This window comes from Bemisia tabaci, chromosome 8, assembly GCF_918797505.1.
Source record: "Bemisia tabaci chromosome 8, PGI_BMITA_v3".
Lineage (NCBI taxonomy): Eukaryota > Metazoa > Arthropoda > Insecta > Hemiptera > Aleyrodidae > Bemisia > Bemisia tabaci.
Genome location: NC_092800.1, coordinates 36,847,730 through 36,863,242, shown reverse-complemented (window position 1 = coordinate 36,863,242; position 15,513 = coordinate 36,847,730). Strand labels below are relative to the sequence as shown.

Below are 15,513 nucleotides of genomic sequence, written 5' to 3'. Positions count from 1 at the left end.
TTTGTACCCACCATTTTTCTAAATCAACTGATCTTATCCAACAGACTACGATTAGCACTATGTAATTCAACCTGGCAATCTAGTACTGGGTGAATCTACATCGAAAACAAACAAACATTGAGATATCAAACAAATTTTCGATCGAAAACGCTTTAAGGCACATCTTAACTGTTTTTTTCTGTGGAATCTTTTTCGTGCATTCGTAAGTAAAGCTGAGAGTGTGCAAATGACAAATGTTGTAATCGATCAGTCAAAAATTTAATTTTCGCATTTGTATACTTTCAGCTTTATTTTAGGATTTACAAAATAGAATCTTTGGGTAAAACAGCTGATGCATGTCTCAGGGTGTGATCTATCCTTTTGCTGCCAAAAATTTCACATGAAACAAGTATTTTAGCAAAGTGCCTAATATCTTGAAGGTTGCTCTAAAATTTCTTGCTGTAGATTCACCTTAAAATACAGGAGTTTCTTTAAGAGTAAAGCTGACGAGGATTGGTCAAACAAGTTTTTTTTTTTTTTTTTGTTTTTTAATATGATACAGTGGTCTTAAACCATTAAAAAAAAACATGATAAAAATGTACCTGAAAACGGTTTGCAGAGAGTGAGTCAATGGTACGTGTGGACTTAAAATCGCGAAAAATAAAAATCATGACTGATCCTAATTTCGAGATATCGCAATTTTTTTTATTTTTGCTATTATTTTATTTTGCATTTAAACTTAATCTATGTTTTAGTTGATGGTGAAAAGTATTTCGAGAATCCCTCATATAAAGACTATAAAATATACCTCTCTTTTGATACCTAACAATATTCATTAAAGAGCTAACATGTTTCTCAACGTGAATTATACGGTTGTTTTCAATTCGCCTTCAGCTCCGTCCGCAGCAATTGTTGTTACGAATATGTTGTGCGTGCTGATCTCAGCTTATTACATACTTGACTCTCTGAAGGCGTTTAATGTGCAAAAGTAGAGCACCCTGTTGGAGAGCATCAGAAGTGAAACTGAATGAATCGCGTAATTTCTACTTTGTTCGTTCTCCGACAGACTGCGCTACTTACACGCATAAAACGCCTTCAGAGAGTCGAGTATGTAATGAGTTTAAATCAGCACGCACAACATGTTGTTAACAACAATTGCTGCAGACGCAACTGAAGGCGAATTCCTTTCGCACATTAAACACTTCAGAGAGTCAAGAATGTAATGAGCTGAGGCTAAAATCAGCACGCATTCGTAACAACAATACGCAGCAGAAGGCGAATTGTTAAGTTAAAAAAAAAAGAAAGAACAAAATAGTATAATCGGTAGTCTGCATGTAATGAGAGGGTATGAGTTCCATTGACATAAATCAAACGAATTAATAAACATATACTGATTCAATGGACAAAGAATTAGAAAAGCGGATCAAAATCAGTAGAAAACTTGCATTTACTACGAAAATTTCAAATTGCGATGTCTCGAAATTAGGATCAGTCAAGATTTTGATTTTTCTCGATTCTAAGTCCACGTGTATATCCCCCCCCCCCCTTCCCCCGGTGCAACTTGTGCCCCCGCAAACCATTTTTGGGTACATTTTCGTCGCATTTTTTTTTCTTTTTTTGCTTCAAGATCACAGTGATGAAGAGTCAGTGCAAATGGCAAACTTGAAACCTGCCAACAAGAAACACGTAAAACTTAACGTCCGGCTATTTTGACTGCGTAGCAACTGAAAGCTTTGGAAAGATGTCCTTTTTACCAAGAGTAGGCATGTGAATCTTGTTTTTAAAGTTTGAAGAATTGATTGAATTTTTTCTGGGCTACATGGATCGCATTTAGCAGAAGGGAATTAATGCAATTGCGGTGTTATATTAAAAATCAAGCATTTTCTTTTTTATCTTCAAAAATGCCTAGAATAGCAAATGGGTTTGGTCTTCTTGCCGAAAAAACCATTGTATAAATTTTATTTCTGAGAACATGTTGAGTACTTTTTAAAGCAAAACAGAAGTTGCTCAATATTGAAAAAAAAGTGTGATCCTGTTTGTTCCTTTCTGCTAAATGCTGTACATGCATTTGAATATTTAATTTTCATTCATTATGAAACTGTCATTTTTGTTATATGAAATACTCGAGAGAAGTATACTGATGAGAAAAAAAAAAACAAGACATATCTTCTAAAAAATACATACAATAATTCATTTATTTAAAATATTTACACGTTTTTATATAAAATGGAAACAACTAGATTACAAGAAGGAAATGTGTTCCGAGTCGAACCTGAAAAGCAAAATGCATTATCTATGCAGGCAAACTTCCGCTAAACTTGAGGCGAACTTTCAGCCTCTCAAAAAGCTCCAAATGCAATTGCATTTGATTCACCAACATAGACAAAGCTTCCATGTACACCAAGTATCTACAATCTGTCCTTGTTATTAAAATTCATCACGACCTTACAAAAAGCATCACACCTTAAAACGTGTAATTAAAATATAACTTTTTAGAAAGGCTGTTTACGGCTTTCAGTTAGGGATAAGAAAACTTTTTTTAGACGCAGTGAAAAACCAAGGTCTTTAGTTATTACAATAAAAAATCTTTAAATTGAGACAGGTGTAGCACATGGGATGCGTGGTCCTCTCATCCTTGGGGTAGGTAAACATATATCTTTCATGACGTATATCATGGGCGGCAGTGATAAGTCATGCATGGTGGAAAAATCTAAATATGCCAAGACTCAACATCAAATATCAGCCACTCTTGATCACCCATTCGATATTTTAAAAGCATCAGCCAAATCATAAAAATTAATGGTCAATGTTAGAAAAACAGTAAATTTAAAAATGATGGAGAGAAATTACATACATGATCGAAGGCAAATTGTTTTAAATCACAGACTCAGCTTATGCACAAATCAAGGTGAAACGAAAACTACATTTTCCAGGTTGAGGTCAATTGAGTTTAACAGTTCTTTGTTAGATTCTATGATTAACCCAACAATTAATTTTCTTCAGACTGATTTAGTGGTGACGTCATTTGATATATTGTTGTTGAATTGTGCCCTGCTCAAGAAGTGCAGCAAAACAATCAACATCAAAACAGGTCATTGGTTCTGAGTGGAACCATTGAACATATCTAATACCTAATGGCGTTGTCACTAAATTAGTCGATTGGTGATCAAAAAATTTGTACTATGCCAACTTAAAGAGAGGTCAGAGCTCTTCCGATTCTTCGTACAACATCTCCTTTCCAGAGCGTGCTCTCTAGAATATAAAAAAGTAAAATTATGAGGATCATCAAAAGAGTAAAATAAAGTAAACCTATACAATGAAAAGTTAAAAACATGCGACAGCATTTGACGAGTTTCAGCATCCAATGGCAACCACACAACTTAAGGAAAAACAGTGAAAAATTCAGAATAGCATTACAACAGAAGAAGAAAAATATTACAACAACTGAATTTCGACTAACTCCTGAGTGCTTTTAAATTTTCAAAGCCTAATTATTCTGATTTCTCCCAAGCTCAGCAAATTAATATTAGAGAAATAGACAATTGAGGAGATGAATCATCTCAAGTAGGTGTAAACAAAAGTGAATTGAAAAGAAAAGAGAAAACAAACAAGATAAGGAAATAAAGTCAAATAAGGGTCTTGAAGAAATAAACATCAATAATTCAATGATTTTATGCTACTTCTCTGCCACAGAGAGAGATTAATTTTGACAAGATGAAATATATGTTCTGGTTCAAGCAATTTCTTTGGCTTATTGGCACAATTAATGACTGATATTTACGAAATACAAAAGAAGGAAAAAAAAAGAGGTTATCAAGAGGCTTCACTGAATTTTTTGAGAAATAAACTGAGAGATCAATTTTTTCTGCGATTGGAGAGCAGTGATGATCCCACAAACATTGGTGAATGAGGAACTGATTGATTGCGCTGGTGGACGAGTTTATTATGTTTTCGATTCTTGACAGAGTTACTTGAGAAATTTCCTAATTCAAGGTCTCAAATATTTCTCGATCTTGCTTTCTACTACAGGTTTCTTGCAACCCTATATGAAGGGCTATATTGGCACAGTCAGATGAATTTTGATAGTATTTATGCAGAAAAAATGCTTCAAATCATGTAAGCCAAGACAGTAAGGCCAAGTAGCAACCATCCAGTGTAAAAAAGTATGCATAGTTTCTTTCCAGTGATAGACTACTGAAATTTAAAAATTAAAATTGATGCTACTTCATAAAATCAGTCAACTTTTAACATAAGTCTTCTGTCAGCACACAGAGAGGAGATATAGTCGGTTTTACAGTAAAAACTGAAGAATTAGATAAAAACAATGTCACAAACTTGAGAGTTCTTTGCATAAACCACGAATTGAAAATGGAATTAACCGTGAGTAGTATCATCCTCAATGAAATCGTACGCATCTTCACGGCTAACACACTCAACGTGACTGACTTTGTTCCTAAATTTAACACCATAAAACTTGTTAGCATGCGCCAATAATTCTGGCCGGAAAGTGGTTGTGATGAACTGAGCTTCCTTGGACATTTCGTGGATCATATCGGCAACCGCTTTTCTGTGCTGTGCGTCTAAGGCTTGATCAATTTCATCAAAGAGATAAAAGGGAGCTGGATCACATTTCTGGATGGCGAAGATCAACGCAAGGGCGACCAGTGATTTTTGACCTCCGGACAACTGATTCATTTCCTTCATCTCTCCACCGCCAGCAAAAGAAACGCGGATCATAACTCCTGCATAATCGTAAATATTTACATCCCGTGAGTCATGCTGACTTGTTTGCTCTGTGCCGTCACTAGATTTCATTACCAACTGTGCATGACCGCTGGGAACAAGCTTCTTAAAAATGCTAGAGAAGTTCATTGATACTTGTTTGAAAGTAAAGTTGATAGCATCCACCTTCCGCTGTTCTAAAACATTCATGAGCTCTCGGATTTTCTCCTCACCTCGATCTAATTCTTCCTTCCGTTTCTCTAGTTTTTCTTTTTGCTCGGAGAAGCTCATAAACTGGTCCAAAGCTTTCTTATTTACATGACTGTACTTTTTCAACTGGCTGTTTGCTTTTTCTAGCTCTTTGAACAAATTCTTTTGTGTGTATGCCATATACTTGTCGATCATATCTTTCTGTGGTAACGATCCAAGCTCATTGATTTTGGTCGTACATTCTTCAATTTTTGTGCGCAACATTGCCTGTTTGTTGTTTACTTTTGACAAGTCACGCGAGTCGGAGTCAAGCTTGTCTTGCGCATCTTTTTCCTTACCGCGCCAGTTTTCCAGTTCTTCCTGCTCGATTTTCTGCTTTTTCACAGCTTCATGAACTTTCTTCTCAACCAGTTTAAGTTCCTTATTTAACTGTTCAATGCGGCTCTCGACTCCGTTAAGCTCTAGTTTACTATTGGCTAAAGTTTGCTTCCGCTCTTCAACCGTGATTTCTTGCAATGCTTGCATCAACTCATCTCGACGCCGTCTTAAATTATTCGTGAGCAAATTATCCAACTTGTTTTTGTCAGCCTCTAGCTTCATACGTGATGCAAAGGCGTTTTTGTTTTCCTGAGTCAGACGCCTGATATCATCATTCAGTTTGTCCATTTCAACTTGGTCATGGACCGAGAGCTGAGAAAGAAGATCTTGATGGAGCTCCGATTCCAGCCCTTCTTGCGTGGACATCATAGCTTCCAAACTTGCCTTACACTGTGCTAATGATCTTTCCTTTGGTCCCTTGTAACGGTCAATTCCAGCCAGCTCTTCCTTCATCAGTCGGATGTCACCTTTCACAACGTCAAAGTTGGTCTTCGCCTTGCTGTTCTTTGTTTCACTCTTTTGCATTTCAGACACGGCATAGTTGATATCTTTCTCACACTTTTTGAGATTATCGCGGAGCTCAGTCAACTCTATTTCGAGATCTTTGATTTGCTTGATGTAGTCTGCACGATTTTTCTGCATCTCTAATTTCGAGCGATTACTTTTGTAGTAACCACCGGTGAGGGTTCCTTTTGATGAGACAGAATCTCCATCAATTGTGATACAATCAAGCATGTACTCTTTGGAAATTTCTGTCGCTCGTTCGAGATTCCTGCAAATGAGGGTTTTACCAAAGATATATTTCATAGCAACATCAAACTGACTATCGTACGTTAGCTTGCTGACCATCGGAATTGCATGGTCAGAAGAAGGATACCTCATGTCCTTAACAACCAATCGATTTTTAGGCATGAAAGTGACTTCTCCTGGCAAATTCTGCCGATTGATTTCTCTTAGAATTGCAGTTCCGACTTCATCAGATTCAACTATGTGGAAAAAGAGCCTTGCCCCAGCAGTGACTTCAACCGCAGTGTAAATTGTCGTATCACACTTGAAATTCTCTATAACCTGGCCATAATACCCATTGGCTCTATCAGCATCTCTACCACCTCTTTCACGCATCGTTCGCAGAACTTTTCCTACACTGTCACGACCGTTCAAGATTGCTTTACCGACCATGCTCCTCAAGTTTTGATCTGCCTTCGCCAACTCTTCTTTAAGAGTCGTGATCCTGCTCTGCAGGTCGCTTTCTTTCTTCCAAAGATCATTCCTCACACTTTGATGCTGGTCTTTCTGCTTCTTCAATTCATACTGTTTTTTATTATACTCGTCTATTGAAACTCGTTGTCGTTCCAATTCAATTGTTTGCTGCTCAATTTTTTGCTCTAACTCAGCGTATTTCTTTGCATCTTTTTCAAGATCTTCCTGTAACCGGTCGCGATGCTCACTCTTATCCTTGATTTGCTTCTTCAGAGATTTCAGTTCTTTCTCAATCCACTTGTCTCTGTCTTCTTTAGACGTGAACTGGCTTCCACGACCTTGCTTTGCATAGAGCTCCTTCCGTTTCTGTTCTTTGAGCGCGAGCTCACGGGTGCAGTCCTCCTCCTTCTTCTTCATCGCTTCATACTGCGGCTTGATTTCTTCAAGCATTGCTTCTTTCTGCGTTATCGTTTGCTTCAGTTTGTCAAGTTCTTTTTCTGCTCTATCTCTGGATTCATTATCACCTTTCACATCGTCTGATAAATCCTTAATAGTGAGTTCTAACTTTGTTTTGTCTTTGAGTAGCTGTTGTTGCTCTATTAAAAGTGAATCCCTATCTTCTTTTGCTTGCTGAACATCTTTTTTGGCTTCTTTTAGCTTCCGTGCCGCATTTTTCGCACCTTCACTTGCTGCCTTGACCTCTGCTTGAAGTCTTTTCTGCTCTTCATCAAAATTGTTGACTTTCTCCATCAACTGAAACACAATTAATTACATATTAATACTAGTATTCTGCAAATCAATTGTAAAACTGCAAAAACAAGGATCTCATTTGCGGTGTTTCAAATTCTCCACTCCCATTTTACTTTATCGAAGAAAAACAAACCAACACTATTGCTAGATATTTTCACAGAATACTCTTCATAAAGAAAAAAGTAAAACCAGAGAAGTCTTAAAGAGATGATGCTGAGTCTTTTGTCAGTTCAAAAATAAAGTATCACAGGAAAAATGCAGCACTGCAAACTGAGATAAGCACTTTTGTAGTTTCACCAATGAAATTTTTAAGTTGCATAGCTTTCATTTTTCAAGCTACATAGAGCTCGGGAGGTCATAAAGAGCAATGTAAAACAATAATTGAATTTTGCCAGCGCTGTATCCTTTTGGAATCCATACGATTTCATCTTAACAATATAACGTTTACTTATTAGCTCAAGAGGATATCCTTCATTTTCCAAGCAAGATTCTATTAAAAGTTCATTGAATTCACAAAAATCTGCCTTTTGTATAGATTTTCCTGTGAACTGGTTGCATTTTTACAGTTTTCCAGATAGAAACTTAATTCGGTGCGATGGCCAAATTTTGTCGTCATAGAGATAAATCGATAAAAGCTTTGTAAGGAAACAAGAAATAGGTACAGAAAAAAATTACAAAATTCAATTTTTTTTCTAAATAAGAGAATTTCTGGTTAGTTCTAAAGTGATAACTTCTGCAGGATATGCATTGTTTACCTCATCTAGCTTTCTTTTAGTGTCTTTTAGCTCTCTGTCGTGGATACAGTACTCAAGAGACCGTCTCATCCTATCCCATTTCTGATACTCCTTCAGTTCTTCTTTCTCATCTTTTAAGGTTCCGAGACGTTCATCGATGGTCCGTAGGTATTCCTTGATTTTATCTATCTTATCTTCTGAATCTGTGAACAAACAGAAGGTCAAAACTTAGGGCTAGAAATTCATGATAAAATTGAAATGTCTTCATGTTGAGCAAAAGAACATCCATCAAATGAAAGACCTTCAAGAGCGGCAAAAAAGATTTTCGGAAAGACTTTCTTGAATACGTGCGTTGCATACAACTGTTGTGTAGCCCTTTAGAGCGTGTCAAAATTACGAATTTGTCATCCCTCCGTAAAATGCAAAATGAGTTGGCTGCCATTTTAGACATTTTGAATGTATCATTTAGTGCTGCTGTCTACATTAATTTAAGTACTAGACAGGGGGTAATCCTGCATTTTTTCAGTTAGAACCCCATCCTTCCTCAGTCCATACAACCAGTCTCTAGCAACTGTTGTTTCAGATCATCAAACTGGGGTCACATGACTGGGAATTGGACCCAGGATCTCTAGGACCAGAGAGCCATCACTACAACCTCTACACCCTAGGAGGCCGACATGCTAAATTTGTTTCGATCCAACAAAAACACCAGCACTCACGCTAGGAAAAAATTTATAGTGTCATATCTGCATATATTTCTAGATTTTCTTTACTGATAGGTACTTAAATTCTTCAACTATTATTCGAATTTTATGCACCAAATGCCACTTCACAAATTCTTTGACTGGTATTAGAAATTTTGCATCAAATGCCCACTCACCTTTTAAAATGCCCATGGATTCTTCCTTCCGTTCATCGTACACTCGAGTACCAGCTACTTCCTGGAGTAGTTTCAGCCTTTGAGAATCAGGGGCAGTGGCCATTTGATTGATCTGAGGAAAACAAGAAAATATATTTGATTAAAAGCGTATCAGTAAATAAAATGATTTGGAGGCTATGGATGATTGCTATTTAAAATCCATAGTCCTGTTTGAAAATAAGGGGGAAGCTGAACTTGGGGCCAGGAATTAAGAAATTGGTTAAAGTTTGAGATCCGAAAAATACTGCTAGTACTAGAGGTACTACTTGAGCTTTGCTTAGAATACATGTTGACAAGCTAAAAAAATAGGAGTACAATTCCTGGATGATGACATAATTTTGCTGGAAGATGTGGAAACAGCTCAAAAAATAACCAACCATTAATATTGATGGAGTTACTGACATGCAAGGCAGTCACCAAGGAACTGGCAGGAACTTTCCAATCCTAATTATGTAATAAAATTAAATGATGTATACAAAATTGTTTAATTAATTGAGGCACTGGGTGCAAAAAGGGCATTTCTTGGTTGCAGAGTTTTAGAATCTCTGTTGCTAGTTTTTATCTTTGAGAAAAGGAATCATGAGTGATATTCCGTAAATATTACAATGGGTCACTAAACCTTGTTTATTTTATTGAATATTCTGAAAGTACAATGTGAGTAGATAACGTGGTGATTTTTCCGCAATTTTATGGAGCCGAAATCGCGGAGAAACCCGCTTTTGAAAAATCTAAAAACTGCAAGACATTTTAAACGCACCCGAATGGCGGGAAACTGACGGTGTTGACGCACTGCGATAGTCATATCGCAATCTTCTCTCATTTTCCTCTGATGTTTGTTAAAATAAAACGTGTTTCAATGTGGAATTGTTGCTCGTTTATTACAGCTAACATATGAATGAGATTCAAGTCTTGAATTCAAAAGATATGATTTCGACCTTAGTAATGTTTTCATATACGAAGAGTAGATAGACATTTGACGGAAGCCGTGGAAACCCGTGCCCGCTTCTGATTGGTGCCGGATGACATCATTCGGCGCAGCGCGAAACCGGGGCGTTTTAAATTTGCGTATAAGTTGAGCGATTTGAACTGCGCATTTCTCGGTTATTGAGTTAATTTGTTCGCGTTTTTAATGTGCGCATCGTGTTCTAAGCGTAATTTTCCTTCAGAAAACTATATTCGCAAGTCAAAATTCGTTCATGGTTTAGTGACCCATTAAATGCATGCATTCATTTTTATAATAGTGAATGGAATATTTACAAAAGTATGAAAATGAAATATTTTTAAATTTGACAGACTTCAACATAAGTTCCCTCCTCGGCTCCTGCCTGTGACGGGCAAGATTGACAACACTGCTCAGAAGTTTGCTTTTAATTATCAGAATAATCAGATGAAAAATACAATAATAAATACTAATTGAAAGCACACATACCTTTCCTTGCTTGACTATGTAGTACGGGTTGGAACGGGAGAATCCGGCCGATTCGAGGAGGTTCACAACATCTGATCGGGTGACTAGTTTCTTGTTCAAGAAATACTGATCTTTCTTTGCACCGATTACACGTCTAAGGACGATTTCATTTTTCTCGATCTGGGAAACAAAAGAGAGAAGATTCAATTATTTGGGATATTGGCTCAAAAAGATTAGGAGTTGAGGCCAACTCGCTCACAATATGGAGGGTTTAGCACACTGCCCTTTAAATTGTATTAATTAAAAGTCAAACGTCAATGCGTAGACATCATCAATTTTGGAAGAGTACTGAGCAAAAAGCAGTTTTACCTCTTTTTCAAAAACTTTTGCTGGAGCAAAATGATTAACTTCTGATGAAAAAAAGACTGAAATTACAATATGCGAATCAAGTTAGGGCTGTTCTATCGGTTGTCCGTAATCTACTGAAACAGTTCTGTCAAGAAAAAGTTATGATAAGAGCGCTCCTACCGATAGCAATCTGAGTTTTCGTAGCTGACAAAAATAAGCTGTTGCCATGTGTACATCTATTTTACCCCCTATTTTACCCCTCCCTATTACCAATAGGGTTCTGGCAAGAATTCGTTTGAACATCCCTACACATCAAGTAAGTTTGAAATTCACTCCGAACTTCACAATCTGCATAAGAAATTGCTCATTTTCAGTCTCTCCTTCCATGAAATATACTTTGGCAACGACATGATTTGAAAAAATGTGTCACCCCTGTTTTACAATTCCACACAGGGCTAAAAATGGCAATGGTTAGGTGACTAAGTTCCTTAAATAAAAACAAATAAGACAACAAAAATACTCCAACTTAATATACAAAGGAGTGAGAAGACATTGGAGAGAAATACCATCCATCCAAAACACCGTTTTAACGGCATCAAGGATTTTGCAAGGAGCTAAGCTGCAATCTAATTGGGAATGACTAACTAATGTCCTCAAATGTGAGTCAAACCAGTGTTAGTCTCTTGACAGAACTGGGGAAAGAAAAGAGGAGACAAAAGTAACATCAGTCTGGATGCATCAATCATCAGTTGGCCCATTGGTTAACATGTAAATATCTGTTGAATGGTACAATTTTTGGATGTGACATTTGTTTCTTCTTTTCTTTCCCCAGTTCTAGGATACCTGTGATGCACCTCCGATGCAACTGCTGGAGCTGAGCAGTATCCTTCTTAGTCTTGCACTAAATTTATTACAGTTCATTGTAACTCTACTTCTAATTATTGTTTTTTTTCTGGCTTTTGACTTCCAGAATGGTGCAAATCCAGCAAAATTCAACCACCCTGTTACTAATAGAAAACAATGTATCATTCTTCTCATGTTTCAAAGACTTCAGTAAATGAAACAAAAGACATTAGTAAAAAAATTACTCTTTCTTTGAAAACAAGTATTCGGGAATTTGACTAGTAAATAGACTTCAGTAGTGTGAAGTAAAATTCTGTTAAGTTTACCGGAAGCCGGTTATCTGAGTTGTCGAATATGATCTCGACGTAGGCTGTGACAACTCGTGGCCCAGTACCCTCATGAAGTAGGGCCTGCCTTTGCTCATGATGAAGATGTGAGAATTCATCACTCAATACAAACTGGATGGCTGAAACAATAAAAGAAAACATGAACAACTTCAAAATTGATTACGCTGGGGAGACTGAGTGTTGCAATTGTAAATCGCAAAAAAAGCATGCCAGTATGAAAAACACTGCTTAGTAGTCACAGAATTTTTCTTGACTTATCATCAATTATAGATACACGGCTATTTACAGGGAACAGGACCTTTGTCCACGAAAACTCAAAATTGAGTTGTTCTACTAACCTTTGCAACCAAAAAACACTTGCAAATTTCAAACCAAACCAGGATTACAGTGGTTTGAAGCTTGTATTTAAAGAGCATAATTTCCAGAAAAAGCCACTTGAAATTCTTATCTTTTATGTTCTGGGAACAAAACTGCCGGATAATAAGGCAACTTCATGTCCTTTTTGGTGCAAAATAGATCAAAACTGCTAGTGACTTATTTTCTAGAATACTAAAGAGTGCTACCTGTTAAAATGTCATCTGTTCATACTAAATAATTGGACTAGTCAATTGTGAGATAGAACAATTCTGATGCTTACCGTAGAAGAAATTACTCTTCCCAGAACCATTACGACCAACTGTAAAAATACAAAAGAAACAAAATTAGCTTGTATCCAAAACGTTAGCGGTATGGCTGCACTGCCTAAATTGGACTAATATTTTTCTTAGGAGTCTAAGCCCCAAAATCCAAGTTTCAAGAAAAATGTAGGATACATGATATAAGTGCACCATTTAGCGTAATAATTGAGATCAGTTTCAAAATTCTTTAAAAAAAAGATGTTGAGCTCGAAAGATTGAGGGAACGCCAAACGGTACAGTTTCTTGCTCTCTTTTGTTGAAACTTGGATTTTGGCACCTGGGCCTTGGAGAAAAATATTGGTTCCGTTACTAGGCTTTTGAAGCAAATCAATACAAATACAAGACATGATATGCTCGCATGATAGTCAAAGCTACTATTTAAATTTGATAAAAATAGACTCACCTTTGGTAAGTCTATTTTTATCAAAGTTATGAAGCTTGCTTTGTTTCTGCACCGTAGTACATAATGTTCCAGGGATGCAGAAAGTTCTTAGACTTCCCTTTTCTCACTTCGTCTTGCCATTTTCAAAACCCCCTCTTCCCCCATATTTTCAGCGATTCCTTCTTTCCTGCCAAATCTTAAAATACAATCAGTCACAATTTGACGAAAAACATGCCATTTCCTCAGTTACAAGCGCTACCCTTACCATTGAGTTCTCCCTGTTACTTCTTAATTCTTTGACCTGTTTATGTGGCCTCCACATTTCGTCCTCGTTCATGTTAAATTACAGTGCACTTGATTTATTGATGCTTAATAGCATTTTAAATATTAAACCCTGTCATCATAGGTCTCCTTTCATTGGGAAGAAGGGTACACTTTTTGGAGGGTGGAATGGAATAAAATATTAGATTGGTCCTGAATACTTAAGTGCAGAGCACTTTAATAATTGATTGAATGGGTACATGAGAATTTACTTTTTTACTTCGGGTTTGCAGTAGAGATGTACCTAGGTCATTTCATACGATTTTCTTCATATGGTTTGATTTTCTTGTTCTCATGATTCATTCTAAAGTGCATACTAATGACAACTTACCAACAACATTGTGCTGTTTGTCAAATGGTTCTACAACAGTTTGTTCTCTGTAACTTTTAAAACCATGGATAATGACCTGAAACACAGTGATCACAGATTAGAAATATAGTAGGAGTTGTGGCGCCTGGAAAAATTGTTCCAGGTAGCTGAAGTTAAATAGCCATTACTCTAGAGTATAAAGAAATAGTGTCTGGCGAGATGTAGAATTTTCATGGGCTAATTTACACAGTTGCCACAGAAATTACCAAGAAAATTAAATTTCCAGACAAATTTGGGTATAATTAGCAGACATTGCGGATGCACAGGATTACTAAAGAGAGATAAAAATTGCTACTTGCAGACCCAAACATGAAGCGTTCATCTCTGGCAATGTTAAACACACTCTCAGTAGCAAATGTAGGCAATACAAAAATATTTCCTCCACACTTTCGTCACTTACCCTGGCATTTCCTAACTAGTAACCCTAGATTGAGGAATGGAGTTTTCTGAACCAAGATTTTGATACGAATTTGAGTCTCAGATGAGTCTGGACCTATACTGCCATTTCTAGTGCAAAAGTAGTAATTCAGAAACATGATTTCCCGAGATGGAAATCAAATATGTTTCCGCAATGTATGTTGGATCAATTCCTCCATTTTCTGTTGGATGTTTGGTTGAGTCTTCAAAGTACAAGAGCTTTCTATGAACTTTCAGAGTGTATTTTCATGCATTTCAGGGGTGAGATTGGAGTTTTTCAGCATTTATGTACAGACAAATGTTGGCTCAGATAGGTGGCGGTGTGACCAGGTAGACATAAGATGAACAGATTCCTGCACTTCTCCCAAACATTGCATTTTTACATAGGTCACATCTGATGTTGTGGACCGCCTGGGCATAATGATTGTGCATACTCTTATAACACAATTTAGACCATGCATTAGGATCTTGTAATAAGACGAATCTTTACCCCCCTATCTGTTTTGCCTCTCCCACCATAAGTCAGATCTAGCACGCGGTCTAGATTATGTTATAAGTCTATGTAATCACGGTAATTTCCAAATACTTAATGATGCAAGGATAGTAATGAGGAGTGGCGTGCAACTTAACGGAGTTCGAGATTCCCCCATGCCTGTGGCCAAGAGGGATTCATGTGGGCAAATTAAGTTAAGTCACATAAGTTTGTAGCTTTACTAGGTTATTGAACATTCCCAATGACGTTCATCGAAAGCGAGATTGCATTGGTGAGCAATGTAATTAGCTGCGGGATTGAAATGGACAAGCAAGTACGACAATCGTAGCTGCTTCATCTACGTGTTTCAGTTCAGAACAATGCAGTATTCCGCACGTCATGGAGAGCCATTAATTAGATAATTGCGTGAGGGATGAGCAAAACAATTTCAAGTAGCAGATGGAAGGTTGAATAAAACAATTATACCTGCTTGATATACATCTTCGGAAAGATGATAAAGGGTCATGGAACCTAGAAGACCAGTGGACCTGAAACTCAAGATTCACGCATATTCCAATGTTCGAGGCCGAGGAAAACTTCACTAGCGCATAAATGGAATTAGTCTGATAGTTAAAAACAATACATTGAAAGTATTCAGTCAAGCATCGTAAAATAAAAATGAATAATTACTTTTGCCGCCGAACCGAAACACTTTCGCGCAATCAATATGGCGCCGTTTTCATACAACAACAGTGTTTTATCAACGATTCGCAAATGACCAATCAGAGTCTACTATGAAAAAAGCGCGAAAGTTTAAATCCTCTGAAAAATACTTTGAAAAAGTTATCATATCACTCTTATTGAGTTCAAAATTTTAGTTCGATCATTAAAAAACATTAAAATGCATCAAATTTTCACTTAACTCATAGCAGTCCTGTATATCTGAATCAGATTTCAAAAGAAAACAGCCAAAGTTCTGTTCGGCCGCTTTAATCGCTTTATTATTTTACATTTGGCAACTTAGCTAATTCAACAT

The 15,513-nt window shown here is 36.9% G+C and overlaps 1 protein-coding gene across 1 annotated transcript; it reads right to left on the bottom strand.

The window, feature by feature from the left end:
• Nucleotides 1-2,146: 2,146 nt before the first annotated feature.
• Nucleotides 2,147-15,228, bottom strand: SMC3 (structural maintenance of chromosomes 3). The gene is made up of 8 exons (XM_019053912.2): nt 14,964-15,228; nt 13,550-13,625; nt 12,476-12,514; nt 11,818-11,957; nt 10,322-10,480; nt 8,854-8,965; nt 7,995-8,176; nt 2,147-7,242 (listed from the first exon to the last, which is right to left on the bottom strand). The coding sequence occupies exons 1-8, from the start codon at nt 14,976-14,978 to the stop codon at nt 4,354-4,356; spliced, it is 3,612 nt and encodes a 1,203-aa protein (XP_018909457.2). The 5' UTR covers nt 14,979-15,228; the 3' UTR covers nt 2,147-4,353.
• Nucleotides 15,229-15,513: the final 285 nt, after the last annotated feature.